This window comes from Hibiscus syriacus, unplaced genomic scaffold (assembly GCF_006381635.1).
Source record: "Hibiscus syriacus cultivar Baekdansim isolate YM2019G1 unplaced genomic scaffold, ASM638163v2 tig00110469_pilon, whole genome shotgun sequence".
Taxonomy (NCBI): Eukaryota; Viridiplantae; Streptophyta; class Magnoliopsida; order Malvales; family Malvaceae; genus Hibiscus; species Hibiscus syriacus.
This window is the reverse complement of record NW_024062751.1, coordinates 1858266-1875644: the sequence shown is the minus strand read 5'-3', so window position 1 is coordinate 1875644 and position 17379 is coordinate 1858266. Positions and strand designations below refer to the sequence as shown.

General features: G+C 37.7%; 1 protein-coding gene across 1 annotated transcript; it reads left to right on the top strand.

Moving 5' to 3' along the window:
- The first annotated feature begins 329 nt into the window (after nucleotides 1-329).
- On the top strand, nucleotides 330-16518 carry LOC120127557. The gene is made up of 13 exons (XM_039145426.1): nucleotides 330-554; nucleotides 1234-1405; nucleotides 1520-1614; nucleotides 1729-1891; nucleotides 10253-10458; nucleotides 10829-11146; nucleotides 12380-12786; nucleotides 12896-13082; nucleotides 13176-13426; nucleotides 14071-14182; nucleotides 14665-14757; nucleotides 15355-15498; nucleotides 16106-16518. The coding sequence occupies exons 1-13, from the start codon at nucleotides 330-332 to the stop codon at nucleotides 16220-16222; spliced, it is 2490 nt and encodes an 829-aa protein (XP_039001357.1). The 3' UTR covers nucleotides 16223-16518.
- The last annotated feature ends 861 nt before the right edge of the window (nucleotides 16519-17379 follow it).

Sequence of the window (17379 nt, the reverse complement as noted above, 5' to 3'; positions counted from 1 at the left end):
GGAGGATAGTCATCCATCCCAAGTAATAGTATGGATTAGATTGCCAGGATTATCATATATATATTATACCAAGTCGTTGTTTTGGCTTTAAGCAGAGGAGATTGGGAAGGTTGTCAAGATTGATTATAATACAAGAGTCGGTGAGCGTGGTAAATTTGCCAGAGTAGTGGTTGTTGTTGATCTTAATAAATCGCTTTTGTCGTGTATAGGGATTGATGGATTTGTGCAACGATTGGAGTACGAGGGGCAACATAACATTTGTATTCAGTGTGATTTATCTGGACATGTGAAGGGATAACTTGCAATCGAATACTGGAAGTAATCCAACAATGGGGGCTGAAGAATGGGATAAAGTAGAGGAAACGATCACAACTTCCAATGATTTTTTGTATGGCCCATGGATGATGGCTCCGGGGAGAAAACAACGCCCGGACAAGACAAAAGAAGGAGGTGCTCAGCAAATAAAGCAGAATGAGCTTCACAAAAATCACGATTTACAGTTCTCCAGAGTGAGTCGAATGCTGTCGAGGGAACCAGTAAGGACTTTGAGGAAGGTAACATGGGGGTTGTCGTAGCAGGTGAGTTAAACAAAAGAAGTAAAGGGAAAGAATTTCTTGGAGCGATTCAGAATCAATCTGGTAGTACAACGCAAAAAAGAAAAAATGGGAGTTCTAGCGATAAGTCCCAATCAGTAGATAAGAGTGGAAACTGAACAAGGATGAACACGAAACCTTTGGGGGATGTGACAAATACTTTTTCCAGCAGATCAGACATGACAAATGAGTGTGGCGCCAAAGCTGGTGGGAAATGATGTGAGTGTTTCCGTAGTGTTCCCAAATATATAAGGTGGTAACCATGCAACAATGAAAATAAATGATAGTGTAATTGAGAGAGAAAAAATAGGGATAAGGGAGAGGGTTACATCCATAAAGGCGGGGCGAATAGCAAAATGACATAAGCAGACAACAAGGGTCGTAGTATGAAGCGGAATTTGATTTACAAGGCTCCTAATTAGCCTATTCATGTCGAGTGGGTACAATTTGTGCCTGCTCGAATAGATAGCTTGGGGAATGGATAGTCAGAAACAAGAGTGGAGGACACAATTAGTGAAGTGGAAAGGACCCTTGATAACGTGCCAAGGGATCGGATAGATCCGATGCCGAGGGAGAATGATGTAGTACACCCTTGATTGTTTTCTCTATCATGTTTGAGTTTATGGTTTGGAATTGTCAGGGTGTTGCAAGCCCTAGTTTTCTTCATCATTTTTGTCAGTGTATGGTCAACTATAATCATTCCGTAGTAGCGCTACTTGAGCTGCGGATAAGTGGTCCCCGCGAGAATGAAGTTATTCAGTCATTGGGATCTTTTAACTCATTTAGGATGGAGGCGCATGGTTTCAGTGAGGGTATATAGCTGCTTTGGAGGGACACGGTGAAAGTGGAGGCTATCCGTGTAGCAAATTAGTTTGTTCATGTTTTAGTGGAGGATGGTTGTCTTAGGCATCCGATGATTTTCACAGTGGTGTATGCTAGCCCAATGGTTTCGATTTGTAATAATGTGTGGGAGAGTCTTAGCGATTTGGATACGGGGCTAAATTCTCTGTGGATAATGATGGTGATTTTAATGTTCTCCTTAGCATTGATGAGAGACGGGGAGGAGTCTTTCGAAGGATTGTGCCTAGTAGGATGTTTACTAATTTTGTATTTGATAATGGTTTGAGGGATTTAGGGTTTCATGGTCCGCGATTCACGTGGTCGATGGGATCCCTTCATCAGAGGCTCGATCGTTTCTTGGCTAATGAGGAATGGATACGATGTTATCCAGACTCCATTGTTCTTCATCTCGATAAGCTGGATCGGACCACCGACCGATTTTATTGAGACCTTATCAGGTAAGTGCTAATTGTGAAACACTTACATTTCGTTTTATTCTTGCATGACAAAATCACAATGATTTCAAGGGGCTATTAAGCTCCAGTTAGGCGAGAGATTTAGATGTTAGGCATAATTTAACAAATCTATAAGTAATGCTAAAGGAGTGGAATATCAGGGTATTTGGCAGTATTAGTTTGAAGGAAAAACGTATCATGGCTCATTTACGGGGAATAGATAAGGTCCTACTGGAAAGAGATTCAAGCTACTTAAAAATTCTTGAATATGAACTCCGTAAAGATCTTGAATCAGTTTTGGAGGATTAGGAGAGCGTATGGAGGCAAAAGGCGCGTTGTGATTGGATCAACGATGTGGATATGAATACTTGATTTTATCATACGTGCGCCAAAGCTCGTAGAAGGCAAAATTCCATATTCTCTATAAAACTAGGTGATGAGAGGTGGTGCCAGTATCAAAACCAATAAAGAAGTGAGGTCGTTACTTTCTTTCGGAACTTATTTACGTCAAGTGGGGAGATGAGACAAGTATATCACATGAGGAATGTTTTCTTCCGTTTCTCTCATGACACACTCAGTGAATTGGCTAAAGATATCAGAGATGATGAGATAAAGCAAGCTTTTATGGAGATACACTCGGATAAAATGTTGAACTATATTTTGATATAACATTTAAGGTAAAATGTTTTTGGACTTCAATTGAATTTATTCAAAGTTTTCAAAAATAATTCAAAGTCCTTAATAGTGGATTTAAACACAAAATAATTTTCTGGACAAGAAGTACCGATACTGTTCTTACAGTATCGATACCTCATGAACAGTACTGATACTGTTCATATAGTACCCACATGATAATATCGATACTACCAGTATTGCTCAAATTCTAAAATGCAAAAATATACCGATACCCAAAGGGGTATCGATACTACTTTGCATAGTAGTATCGATACCATCAGGCCCCAACGGCTAGTAACGGCTAGTTGATTTAAATATAAACAAAGGTAGTACTGATACTCCCTTTAGGAGTACCGATACTCTCTGTTCTGGACAGTTTTATTTTGCACGAAAATTGATCCTCAATGGCTCCAAAACGCTTCTAACGGCCAGAAACGGCCACAACAACAAATACAAGTTCAAGACACTTGAAGAGTGGTTAGAATACCTATCCAAGCAACCATACACAAGAGAATAGCTTTTAACTCTTTATTTCAATTCTCTTGTAAATATTTGTGTTTTAGTGAGCTAAATTTGTAAACACCTACCTTATAGAGGTTTCTTTGTTTACTTCTTTTACCCTTTTGTAAAGGGGTTTTGCTTCTATCTTAGCCAAGTAAAAAGATAGGGAGTTTGTAAATGTTATCTCTTTGTCCTTGAAAAAAAAGAACTATTAGTGAATTGTTAGAAAATCCTTAACGAGGAGCTAAGGTAATGGAGGTAGACTTGGTTGATAAGTCGAACTACTATAAATCATTGTGCCAAATTTTCTCTATCTTTTGCTCTCCTTACTCCCTAAACATTTTATTGCCAATTTCCCCCTTTCAACTTTTTCAGTTGTTCAATTGAGTCTCTTCGATCCCAACATAAAGCTCCAGATATTGATGGGTTTCATGCGACTTTCTATTGGAAGAATTGGGAGATCAATGGACCAAACGTGTGTTGTTTTGTGTATGAATGTTTCCGCAAGGGTGAAGTACCAGCTGACATTAATCGGACTCTTTTGATTATTATTACAAAGGTAACGAGTCTGGAAAACTTTTCCCAATTCAACCCAATTAGTTTATGCACTGTGATTTTTAAGGCGATAACAAGGATAGTTGTCAATAGACTTAAGTCCCTCCTACCTAGATGGGTAATGGAAAATTATACGAGTTTTGTCCCGGATCAAAGCATTACAACCAACATAGTTATTTCTCATGAGGTAATCAATTCGATGAAGCAAAAGCAGGGGAAGAAAGGATGGATGACGATTAAATTGATTTAGAAGAAGCATATAATAGACTGAAATGACATTTCATTGAGGATACTATGATGGATTTGGGTATTCCCGAGGGATTGCGACGACTCATCATAAACTGTATTACATCTGCGACTAATCAGGTTTTGTAGAATGATAGGAAAATTGATAGTTTCAAGCCAACAAGAGGAATCCGACAAGGGGATACACTATCCCCATACATTTTTTTGTTATGTATGGAGCGATTGGTGCAGTTAATTCAGAAGGCTGTAAATGATGGTGTTTGGAAACCAATACTTTTATCGTGATGTGGTCCTGCATTATCTCATCTTTTTTCGCAGACGATCTAGTTCTTTTTACAGATGCCACTCACACTCATGTTGATGTCATAAAAACCATTCTCCAGGACTTTTGCTCTGCTTCGGTCACAAGGTCAGTTTGATGCGGAAGACGGTTATCGGATAGAGCAAAATCGTAACTGATAATTTGAGAAAATAAAAATGAAGATAAAGAAGACACAAAATTTACGTGGAAAACCCTAAATAATATAGGGTAAAAACCACGGGCAACGGTAGAAGAATTTCACTATGAGAAAATAGGAATTACAACTTCTCTCGATCGACCAAGGAGAAAACAATGATAATTCTCTCTTGATAAAAAGGAGAAAACAGCTCTCAAGAAACTCTCTAATATTCTCTCTAGTATTGGAAGAAAGCTAGAATGCTTTGGGATGGTTTTGAAGCTAAATGAGCTAGGGTATTTATAGTTGAAGCTCTAAGGACTAATTTGTAAATACCCTAAATTACAATGGCTAAAATTATGATTTTACCATTATCCAAAATTAAACAAAAACCCAACCTTTTTGACAAATTTTTTCGGTGGAATTTTTTTATTAGCACCTTTCGGTGCTTGTCAAGACTTTTCAACAATCTCCCACTTGAAGATTTGATTGGAACAATCATATCTTCACACCATTCTTTCTACCTTGTACCTTCATGTTGCTTACGTTTCTGACAGGCCACAAGAGGATCGACACCAGGTAAATTTATCAGCATTGATTGCCTTCGTCATGAAATCTGCTATGTTGTCTTTGGTATGGATCTTCTGTATGTCTACCGTTCCTTCTTCCACTTTTTCACGAATGAAGTGGTACTAAACTCGTATGTGTTTTGTCCTTGAATAAAATGCTGGATTCCTTGCTAGATACAAGGCACTTTGACTATCACAAAATAGAGAGACATACTCTTGATTATACCCAAGCTCCTCCAACAGCATCTTCAACCAAATTGCTTCTTTACTGGCTTGTGTAGCTGCTACATATTCTGCCTCTGTTGTGGATGTAGCCACAACTGATTGCAACTTAGAAACCCAGCTTACAGCTCCACTAGCAACTTTGAACACATATCTTGTAGTAGATTTGCTTTTATCCAAATCCCCTGCATAGTCAGAATCAACATACCCATTTATTAGTAAATTTGATCCTCCGTAACATAATGCAACATTTGAGGTCCCTTTGATGTATCTCAGGATCCTCTTTATTGTATTCCAATGCTCTATGCCTGGATTCGCCATGTACCGACTAACCACTCCCACTGCTTGTGCAATGTCTGGTCTTGTGCATATCATAGCGAACATTAAACTTCCCACTACTGATGCATACGGTACTCGAGACATCTCCATCCTCTCTTCTTCACTGCTAGGACTCATACTGGAGGATAAATTTAAGTTAATAGGAAGATGGGTAGAAATTGGCTTACAATCTTGCATGTTGAATCGTGACAAGATCTTCTTCAAGTAATTCTTTTGTGAAAGCCAAATCTTCCTATTACTTCTGTCTCGGTGAATTTGCATCCCTAGAATCTTGTTTGCTGATCCCAAGTCCTTCATTTCAAATTCCCTAGCCAGTTGTGCCTTCAATTCTTCAATATGATCTTTGTTGGGTCCTGCAACCAACATGTCATCTACATACAACAGCAATATAACAAAATCGTTATCACCAGACCTGTTGAAATAAGCACAATGGTCTGCGTTAAGTCTGTTGTATCCAAGGCACATAATGAAGGAATCAAATCACTTATACCAACACCTCGGCACCTGCTTTAGACCGTACATAGATTTGTTCAACTTGCAAACCAAGTTCTTCTTTTCTTTTTCTTCAAAACTTTCAGGCTGGAGCATGTAAATCTCTTCTTCAAGATTTCCATGAAGAAAAGCTGTTTTAACATCTAGTTGCTCTAGATGTAAGTTCAATGTAGCACACATTGCCAAAACTACTCGAACTGTTGTTAGTCGAACCACAGGAGAAAATATTTCATTGAAATCAATACCTTCTTTTTGAGCATATCCTTTGACCACCAGTCTTGCACGATACCTCTCTACTTGATCGACACCATTTCGCTTGATTTTGAAGACCCATTTGTTAACAATTGCCTTCCTTCCTTGTGGTAGTGGCACAAGGTCCCATGTATTATTCTTATAAAGGGCTTCAATTTCTTCTTGCATCGCCATCATCCACAGTGAAGCATCTGAGTTGTTTATTGCCTCCTGGTATGTTGATGGCTCACCGTCCTCTGTTAAAAGGCAGTATGCAATATTACCTTCTATAACATAATCTGACTGCCAATTGGGACGTCTTCTCACACGATCTGATTGACGAGTTGTTGGAGCTTCAGAACTCTCTGGTTCTTGTTCATCATGTGTTGGTTCTGATTCAGAAGAATCTCCTTGTTCAAACTCTTTTTCCACATGTATCTGCATAGTCTCTGACTTTTCAGCGCTACCATCTTCTTCTTTTCTTTGTAGCTTATCTTCTACAAAGATAACATCTCTACTAATGATCACTTTGCGGGCAGTGGGATCTCACAAGCGATACCCCTTAACTCCATCAGTATACCCCAAGAATTTGCATTTTCTGGATTTTGGATCCAACTTTGAAATTTCTTGGGAGTTGTACATCACGTACACTATACTTCCAAATACATGGAGGTTTGAATAATCAGCTGGTTTACCAGTCCACATCTCCATTGGTGTCTTCAGCTATATTACAGTTGATGGAGCTCGATTCACCAAATAACAGGCGGTATTGACTGCTTCTGCCCAGAATGATTTTTCTAGGCCTGCATCCCTCAACATTGCTCTTGTTCTTTCTAACAAGGTTTTGTTCATCCGCTCTGCCACTCCATTTTGTTGAGGAGTGTTCGCCACTGTGAACTGTCTTTTGATGCCTTCTTTCCTGCAAAAGTCATCAAATTCTTCACTTGTGTATTCTCCTCCATTATCTGTTCTGAAACACTTGATTTTATTTCCATAATCAAGTTCCACCCGCGCTTTGAAGTTTTTGAAAGTTGAAAACACATCGGACTTCTTCTTAATAGGGTACACCCAACATCTCCTGGAGTAGTCATCAATAAATGAGACAAAATATTTTGCTCCGCCTAGGGATGCAACTGGTGCTTGCCATACGTCAGAGTGAACCAGTTCTAGAACACTTTTGCCTCTAGAATTTGATGTGTTGAATTTCAACCGGTGCTGCTTACTTGTTATGCAATTCTCACATAAAGTAAGTGATACCTTTGTTAAGCCTGGAAGTAGCTTTTGCTCCACAAGGACTTTCATTCCTTGTTCTGACATGTGTCCAAGTTTCTGATGCCATAGCATTGCAGAATCTGAACTACATGAGGCAACAGAGGCTTCTGCTTCTAGCAAAGTTTCTCCCTTCAGCATGTATAAGTTTGCAGCTATCTTTTCGCCTTTCAGCACCACAAGCGCTCCACGAAACACCTTCATGATTCCTTTCTGTGTTTCAATCTTGCTTGCATTATTATCCAACAATCCGTAGGATAATAAATTTTTCTTCAGGTCTTTCACGTGTCTCGCATCTCGAACAATTTTAATTGTTCCATCATACATCTTCAATTTGATGGTCCTCACGCCAACGATCTCTAAGGCATGATCATTGCAACTATACACAGATCCTCCTAAGACAGGTTCATATTGACGAAACCATTCTCTTCTTGAGGTCATGTGATATGTTGCTCCTGAATCAATGAGTCATATATCTGCAAATATTTTTCTTTCTTCCACGGTGGTTGACGCTTCACAGCATAGAGCATCTCCATCATCTGAAGTGTTTGTGGTATTACCTTGTGGATTGGAGTTTTTATTTAGATTCCAACAATCTTTCTTCAAGTGACCCTTCTTTCCACAGTTTTAGCACTTTAAATTCTTCTTGCTCCTCGACTTCGATCTACCATGTTTGTGACTGCTGCTTTGGCCACATTCTGTTGATCTCCCTCTCATCGTTGTCAATGCTTTTGCTTGTTGCAGATTTACTTGTTTGTCTTCCTTGTTCTTGCGTCGATTTTCTTCTTGGAGAACAGCAGCTGCAACGTCATCGAAGACTAGACTGGTGACATTACTGTTTGTCAAGTTGATGATGAGTTGATCATACGAATCAGGTAGACTTTGAAGTAGAAGTTCAGCACGTTCTTGTTCTCCTATTGTACATCTTAAGGATGTAAGCTGAGAAAATAATGTGTTCAGTGTGTTTAAGTGCTCCGTCACTGAAGTAGATTCTGGCATACGGAGAGTGTACAATTTCCTCTTAATGAAAATTTTATTGTGCAACGATGTGGCCTCGTACAATTTGGTGAGATGATCCCATATCTCCTTTGCTGTCTTCTTTTCCTCGATGCTTGACAATACTTCATCTGCTAATGCTAGATGAAAGTTTGCCATAGCATTCCCGTCCATTTAGATCTATTTGTTGTCATCTGTAAAATCTACCGGTCTTTCACTGATAGCTGCTAGACATCCGTCTTTCCTCAGGATGGCCTTCATCTTCAATTTCCACAATGAGAAATTTCTCTCATTAAATTTTTTTCAATATCAAATTTCGTTGCCATAGCTTCTATTTCGGATAGCTCCCACTAATTCACTATCGTGAATAGTTCTCTGGAACCTTCAAAGAATGGGTAATACCTTCTTACTTTCTTATGTTGGAGGATCCACCTTTTGGTAGCAACCACGAAGACAATAAGCAGATATTACACACTCTAATCTAGCTCGGATACCAATTGTTGCGGAAGACGGCTATCGGATAGAGCAAAATCGCAACTGATAATTTGAGAAAATAAAAATGAAGATAAAGAAGACACAAAATTTACGTGGAAAACCCTAAATAATATAGGGTAAAAACCACGGGCAACGGTAGAAGAATTTCACTATGAGAAAATAGGAATTACAACTTCTCTCGATCGACCAAGGAGAAAACAATGATAATTCTCTCTTGATAAAAAGGAGAAAACAACTCTCAATAAACTCTCTAATATTCTCCCTAGTATTGGAAGAAAGCTAGAATGCTTTGGGATGGTTTTGAAGCTAAATGAACTAGAGTATTTATAGTTGAAGCTCTAAAGACTAATTTGTAAATACCCTAAATTACAATGGCTAAAATTATGATTTTACCATTATCCAAAATTCAACAAAAACCCAACCTTTTTGACAAATTTTTTCGGTGGAATTTTTTTATTAGCACCTTTAGGTGCTTGCCAAGACTTTTCAACAAGTTTAACAAAGACAAACATTTATTTTTCTAAAAATGTGTCAGAATAGTGTAAGAATGAGTTAAGCTCGGGATTTCAGTTTACTCTAGTGGAGGATTTAGGGATATACCTCGGGGTACCACTCCTTAATTCAAAAGTAAATATTGCAACTTACGGGTACTTGATTAAAAAAGTTCAGGATCGACTAGCAGGATGGAAGACACACCATTTATCATTCACTGGATAGGTTATTCTAGCTAAGGCGGTGTTGGCTGTCATCCTGTTATATGCTATGCAGACGAGTTATCTCCCAAAAAATATATATGATGATATTGAGAGGCTAATTAGGAACTTTATTTGGGGAGGAACAAGTGAGAATCGGTCTATTCATTTGGTTAAGTAGGAAGATACTTGCAAACCGAAGGAACTGGGAGGCGTTGGTATGAAGAAGTTCCATATATAGAATGAAGCGTTTTTTATGAAGCTGGCATTCTTTTTTATTCAAAACACGGATCAACTATGGGTCCGGGTTTTAAGATCAAAGTATAAGATGAGTGAGTGGATGTATGAGTATGTGAACTGGAGTGTCTGTTTGATGACATGGAAGGGCATTTCAATGGTCTGGAAGGACATTCGAGATAATATTGTCTGGACTCTAAGAGATAGGACTCGAATTGATTTTTGGTATGATACATGGCTTGGCAATTTGGGACCTTTAATCTAGTATTTTTCCTCTCAACAGGAGCTACCAGTAGGCAAATGATCAACACTCTTGACTAACGAAACTGGAGAGTGATATTGGGATTATCTCCGGGAATATTTCTGTCATTGTTCAACACACGTTAACTGTTGTGCGTCTTCCTTTAGTTGAAAGAGGAGCTGATATTATAGGTTGGAAGGATTCGCAGAAGAGGGTCTTCACTATTTCTAGAGCGTACGAGAAGCGTTCGGAGCTGATTGTTAGGGAGCAGGTTCGTCCATGGAATGTTTTAAAAGGGTCTCGTGGACTGCCGAGAGTGAAGGCGCTGTTATGGAAGCTTTGCCATGGCCGAGTGTTGTCGAATGCAAAGAGGGTAAGACGTCATTTGGCTTTAGATTACAGCTGTCATATATGCGGCAATGCCGTTGAAAATGTGGAACATATTTTTCGGGACTACCAGTTGGTAAAAATGGCTTGGGAGTCACTAATAAAACCAAGTTTGTTACAGGAGTTTTGAGTTTGGGTATGGTGGCATGGTTAGAGGTAAACCTCCGGAATCCAAATCGGTATCCTATTGTGGAGGAGGATTGAGACATCATGTTTGGATCGATGCTTTGGAGTATATGGCAATGTAGGAACAAGATCATATTTGACCCGGAAATCATAATGGGAGAGAATGTTGTCCAACAAAGTCGTCGACTCACGATGCGTATCGACAGAAGGTGCGCAACATTATTCCTCAGAGACATGTTGTGAATCGAGATGTTGTGTGGTCGAAGCCTCTGGGTGGTTGGATTAAACTGAACACGAATAGTGCGCGTAATCCTTCGTCAGGACTCTCTACATATGGAGTGCTTCGAGATGAACACGCTGAATGGATTGCGGGGTTTGGTCAAATCCTTGGTTATTGCTCAGTCATTGATGCGGAGTTGTGGGGCCTCTATAAGGATCTGCTATTGACCTGGAATATGAATCATCGGAGCATTATTGTTGAATCGGATAGCAAGGAGGCAATTGTCGTTCTTCAAGGACAACCCAAAATTGATGGTATTTCTTCGATGGTCCCTCATTTTCAGGAATTAACTCAGCGGGATTGGCAGCTACGATTTTTTTCCCTAGGGAGTGAAATCGAGTGGCGGATGGCTTAGCACGCCTAGCTTGGAACGGAGCGCTGGATTCTTGATCATTGCCGGAGGCACCAGCGGAAGTGTTGGACCATTTGCTTATGGATGCTCAAGCAGCAATGGATATTTAAAGTGTTTTTCTTCATGTAAATCAAAAAATATATATTACAATTAAGTATCTAAATTATATTATTTTCATTTAAATAACTAAAATGTTTTTTATCGAATGATATATATAAAATTATTATTTTAATCAAAATAAATATATAAATATTTTTAGTTAAAATAAAGATCTAAAAATTGAGATTTGTTAATGACGTGGAAATAAAAAATTATTATGTTAATATTATTGGTTTTTATGATGAATAATCAAAATAGAAATAAATATAATTTAAAAATAATAATAATTAAATAAATAAAATAAAAATAAAGTAATGTGTGGTTACTAAATAAATAATTTAACTTATTTTTTGTTGTTATCGAAACTATAACATGATAAACCTGCATTCAAAACCGTTTTGAGATGAGACAAGGGAGAACATCGTGAAAGGTTTAAATTAAGGATAACTATGGGTATAGTTTTGTGGATTTTGTATTATATTTGTTTTAATTGGGATAGAGATAGATATAAATTTAGTGGATAATAGGTGGGTATGGATGTAAAAAGTAATATTTACCGTGGGTGATGAGTAGGTGATGAGTTTGAGACCTTATTCGCCCCACATACGCTCGCCTCATATCTACTCACCCTGTATTTACCCGCCCACTAATTATACATCGTATAAATTTTAAACCATTATAAATTAGATTAATTACCTAATTCATACATGAAGTATATCAAATTCTCAATTTCATAACATAATGTTTTAAAATTCTCGATTTTATACATAGTATTTTATGTCGTTAAAGGGTTTACCAACTTCCTTCACGAAAAGTGATATGAAACCTTATGACCATTGACAAAATGACACGTGATACTTTATAAAAATATGTTTTTTATTTAAAAATTCATTTCCTTTATATTTTGACAAAAACATATAATACATATTTATATTAGTATAAGTTAATAAAATAAAAATTATAACACTTAACATATAATGTAAAAATATGTTATTTGATTTTGTCAAAATAAGGAACTTAAATTTAAAAAATTTATTCTTCCAGTGATAGGCAAGTGATCTTCCAAAATATTACGTGGGTACGGGTATAGGGAAGGGCACCGTTCCGCCCGTTCGCCGTCCGTTCAAGCGAGCAGTGATATCCGACCAGCAGAAGCGTAGAGAGCTCTCGCTGCTCCGTCAAGCGCAGAATCGTTGCAACGCTCAACATCAAGCTCGCTGCTTGGCCTCATCTATTCTCTCGCTCCAGTCTTCAGCACCCGAATCCGAACCCGAGCAGTCCGACATCGAAATCGAAACCGTACCCGAAACCGAATATGAATCAGAAAATTTGTCGAAAGACCTTGATGTCCGTCGAGCTTCTACACTTCGAGGACCGGAGGTTCGAAAATGGTTCGCGAGACAGCTTATACTCCCTGAGTGGATGATCGACGTCCCTGATCGCTTGAGCCAAGACTGGTAATTAGGGATTTTTTTAAAAAATATTTCTATTCGTTCGTTGTATTAATTAGGGATTTGTGAACCATTGTAATTTGCTTCTGAAGTAAAGTTCCGATTTTAATATCTTGTATGTACTTGCAAGGCCAGCTGGAAAGAGATGTTTCGTGGTTTCATCAAACGGAACGACTGTCAGCAGACAACTGAACGGCTCCATTTTGCATTATTTCCCGTCGGCTTTACCAGCTGGAGCCAAGACCAGAAATGGCTCGGGCTCAGCTCAATCATACTGTATCCTGGATTTTATTTTCCACGAGGTATAAAAATCCCGAAACATAGAAGATCAAAATCATGTTATTGCTGGTACATTGTTAGGTTTTGATTCTGTTGAAGGGTAATTTTTTTTGCAGTCGGATCAGACTTACTATGTGATTGATACGGTTTGTTGGAATGGATACTCTCTCTATGATTGCACTGTTGAGTTTAGATTCTATTGGTTGAACTCGAAGCTTGAAGAGAGCTGTGCTTGCAATGCGCCTTCGCATTATCATAAATTTAGATTCAGTGCTGTTTCAGTGTATAACTGTGATCAGAGTGGGCTATATGCAGCATACACTGGAGCCGTGCCTTATGTTAAGGATGGATTACTATTTTATAACAAGTGAGTTCTTTTCCTAAAGAATATTACTCTGTTTTCATTATCATTTTTCCATTGCCTTAAGTTTAATAGGTTTTTCTTGAATCAGATTTACTCTGTAGTAAGTGTCATGTCTTTGCTTTTTTGTGCATGGATGACGGGCATTGCTTTCATTTTAATTCTCTTGTGATTTAAGAAATAGGTATAATTCTACAATATGATATATGGTGTAAACTCTGGGTACTTTGTTATTTTCTATTATTAATGTTCAGAAGCTATTTTCCATTGGCAATCCAAAGCTTGTCTATCTATCACTTTCTGACTGCTGGTTAAATAATTAGATGAGAGTTCAGGAGTAGAGTAAAGTCTTTATCCTACTTTAATGGTTTTGTCCAGTAAAATTGGACTTTCTCCCTTGTTAAGTAAGATGCTGCTCCTATTTACTAGGTAAAGTTGCTTATATTATTTAAAGATGTCTTCGGATATCATAGATGAAGCTTTTTCTTTTTCCATCCCCTTGAAGATGGACATTCGTTGCTTCTTTTCTTATTTTTCCTGTTATTAAATTCTTTGTTATTGTTAGGACCTCTCAACATATCTGCATAGCATATTTTGTCTCTGCTGTTTATGTATTTTAACCAGTGAGTTTTATTTTAATTCATTCACAGGCATGCACACTATCAAACTGGAAACACACTAGTATTGGTCTGGAAAGATGAGAATTGTAGTCAATATGCTATTGACACAGATGGTAAAGGAGAGATTCCAAGCCAACAACAGGCATCTTGATATATTATCCATTATTCATCTATGCTTCCTATGCCCTTGCCTCTTCTTCATGAACCCTTCAAACAAATTAGGGTGTGCTTCTTTCTTACTGCCATACCGAAGAGCAACAATTAGTGTCATTAATTTGTGCGAGTTGTAGTCTATAAGCTGCAATTTTAACATAGATAGGTTGATCTTATGATCATCAATCCGTGCATGCTGATAACAGGGAAAATCGTGTTTCTGTCCGATGGCTTGGTTCAGACCATTACACTTTGTATAATAACATTTAGCTATGGAATTCAAAAACAAAGCTCACTAAAACACGTAATAACATTTGCGTCGCGCTCTTGGACTAAATTGGAGAGGATACCTTAAAGAGAAAAATATGATAATTGGGTTTAAGACGAATAATAAACAAATAGCATCTCATTTTTATTAAACCTATATATATGAAGTAACGTATAATCAATTGTTATTTCCTCTGTTGTCAGGTAGTTTTGGAGCTACAAGATGATAGAAAACTGGTAACATCAGATGACCCTCCAGTGCTGTTTGGCTGCTTAGATGGGGATTTCATAGAAAAGGTATGGTAGTAAATACCCATACTGAGCCAAATGCATAATGCGATTATTGTTTCCAACTAATGACAATGATTTGTTCGTCAATAATTGGTGATTGTTATTTTGTTTGTCAAACTCTATGATATATCAGTGCGGTTAGTTGTTGCTTCAATTTGATAAGTTGTGCGGTCATTGGGATGTGAGCTAGTCAAATAGGTAATTGGGATGTGAGCTTGTTAAAATACGGTAGCTCTTTATCATCCTGTAATCCCCCGCTCGCCTCCCAAGATTTAAATCCTGACTCGAGCTAACAAGCTTCTAGTTGTCTCAGTTGGCAGCCCCTTTGAGATGGTGATAGTTACAAATGTTGTCTAATTGATGCAAATGAGCTTAGTACCCACGTTTTCATCTTGTTGACGTTCCATAATGCCGACATGTTTCCTTCCACTATGAAGGCTGTCTACTACTTGAGTTAAATGGCAGGCTCATGAGCCTGATTTCCTGAAATACAAGCTAGAAAGGAAAACAAATTGTAGAACTTTAAGCATCCTTCCTCTCCTTCCTTGCTTTTAACAGTCCATGTGGCTAACGTTTAATATTTCTCTCTTCCAAAATGCACAGTCAGGGGTACAATCAGGGAACCTTTTAAGATTTGCTATTGGTGATGGAGGATTGAGTTTTGTGGATGGGAAGCTGGAGAAGGCTGATTTGATTTATCTTGGCAAGTCCAACCGAGCACGTACTTTTGCAGATAGCTACTCAAAGGTTGGTAGAAAGAATGCATGATATGATTTATAGCTCTATTATTGAAATTAAAATCGATCCCCAAATCATTTGGTGAAAACGTAAATGCCATATTTAGCTAATGTTTGAGACATTTTGCGTACTGTCTCTCTTTCTGACAAAGGTTTGGAGTAGTTCTTATCAGGATAGTTCTTAAAATCCCTTGTCCGCTGTAAAAACTTTTTTAATAAAATTGGTTCCACAATAATTATTATGATCATTCGGTGTTTGCACCGTCACTGTCATATTTACAATCTCATTTTGATTGGGGAAATCAGGGAATTCAATTCAAATCTTTGTAGAGGGGCTATAGATGCACTTACCATTGCATCAGTTGCTTCCTTGCTCAGACAGTATCCCCAACCAAATTGTCTGTTTATTACCTTATTTTCTTTCTTTTTGGCTGCCTTGATTCGAAGATCTGTTGATTCTCAGTAGACACGATGACATGTCGTCCATGCTTGCCTTTCTGTGTTTTTCGCTTTAAGTGATCACTGCTTCTCATTCTGTAATCAGCCTGTCGAAATTATTGCATGTAGATCTTCTAATGCTTCTTCAAATTATAAATATTCTCGAATCCGCTATGCAGGTTATATTCCAGTTCATGGTTCGGCATTCTCCTCTAAAGATAGATGATTTACTAGCATCTATTAACTCCCCAGATGATCAAGAAAAGATACCAAGTGACATAGAAATGGTTGGTTGACTATACCTAATACAATTATTCAAGGTTCAATATTTGTGTTCCGTGCGTGCTGCTAATTTTAAGCCCTTTGCCGAGTACAATGAAGATGAATCGCATGCATGGTAGCATGAGATTGGTGTTTTTGGCGTAAATTGGTGGGTATGTAATTTCACTTGGCTTGGCCAAGGGTAGTTCTTATGTTGTAGCCACATTGCTCTCTTTTTTTGCCTAGGAAAATGTCGAGGAGGAGATTATATCATACATAACTGCTGTGCCAGCATAAGCAGCCCTTTGTGCGTGACCAAATATGTATAGCATGTGATTTGGATTTGGTTTGAAAGAAACTCGAATTAGGCTTGATAATTATTAACTTGAGCTATCATGCCAATTGAATTCTTTTTTTTAGTAGTGCATATTGAATTCAAATAATCTATTGGTTGTGTCACGAACTATTGGTCCATGATCGAGCCAAATGTGATCAAGGCTGAGGTTGCCTAAGACTATCTTTGCCACATTTTGGAACTTTCAGACATTCCAGAAGATCTAGGGAGTTGGCCTGTTCATCTTAGATAAAACGATAAAAACATAATTATTATTCTTAATTATCTTATAAATAAATCCCACAATTATCCTTGTTTGAATTCTAGATCATGAGAGAATTTAGTTTTATAGATAAGATGACTCATCTTAACCATTGATATAATCTATATGTAACCGTTGAGGTAAGAGATCAACCACATACTATCTTTGCCACATTTTGGAACTTTCAGACATTCCAGAATATCTAGGGAGCCGGCTTGTTCATCTTAGATAAAACGATAAAAACATAATTATTATTCTTAATTATCTTATAAATAAATCCCACAATTATCATTGTTTGAATTCTAGATCATGAGAGAATTTAGTTTTATAGAAAAGATAGACTCGTCTTAACCATTGATATAATCTATATGTAACCGTTGAGGTAAGGGATTTCAACTATAAAAGGACGCTCATCCCGCCTAATTTTCACATATCATTTGAGGAATACAAGTTAGTTTTAACTCATACTTTCTCTTTTATCCTTTTGAGAGTCCCTCTCTTTGTTTTTGCTTAGTTTTTTTTCTTCACATTTAAGTTCTCTTGGCTTTGTGTTTGGTTACGTAGCTGTTTTTTTTATCTTGAAAGCAATTAAGTCC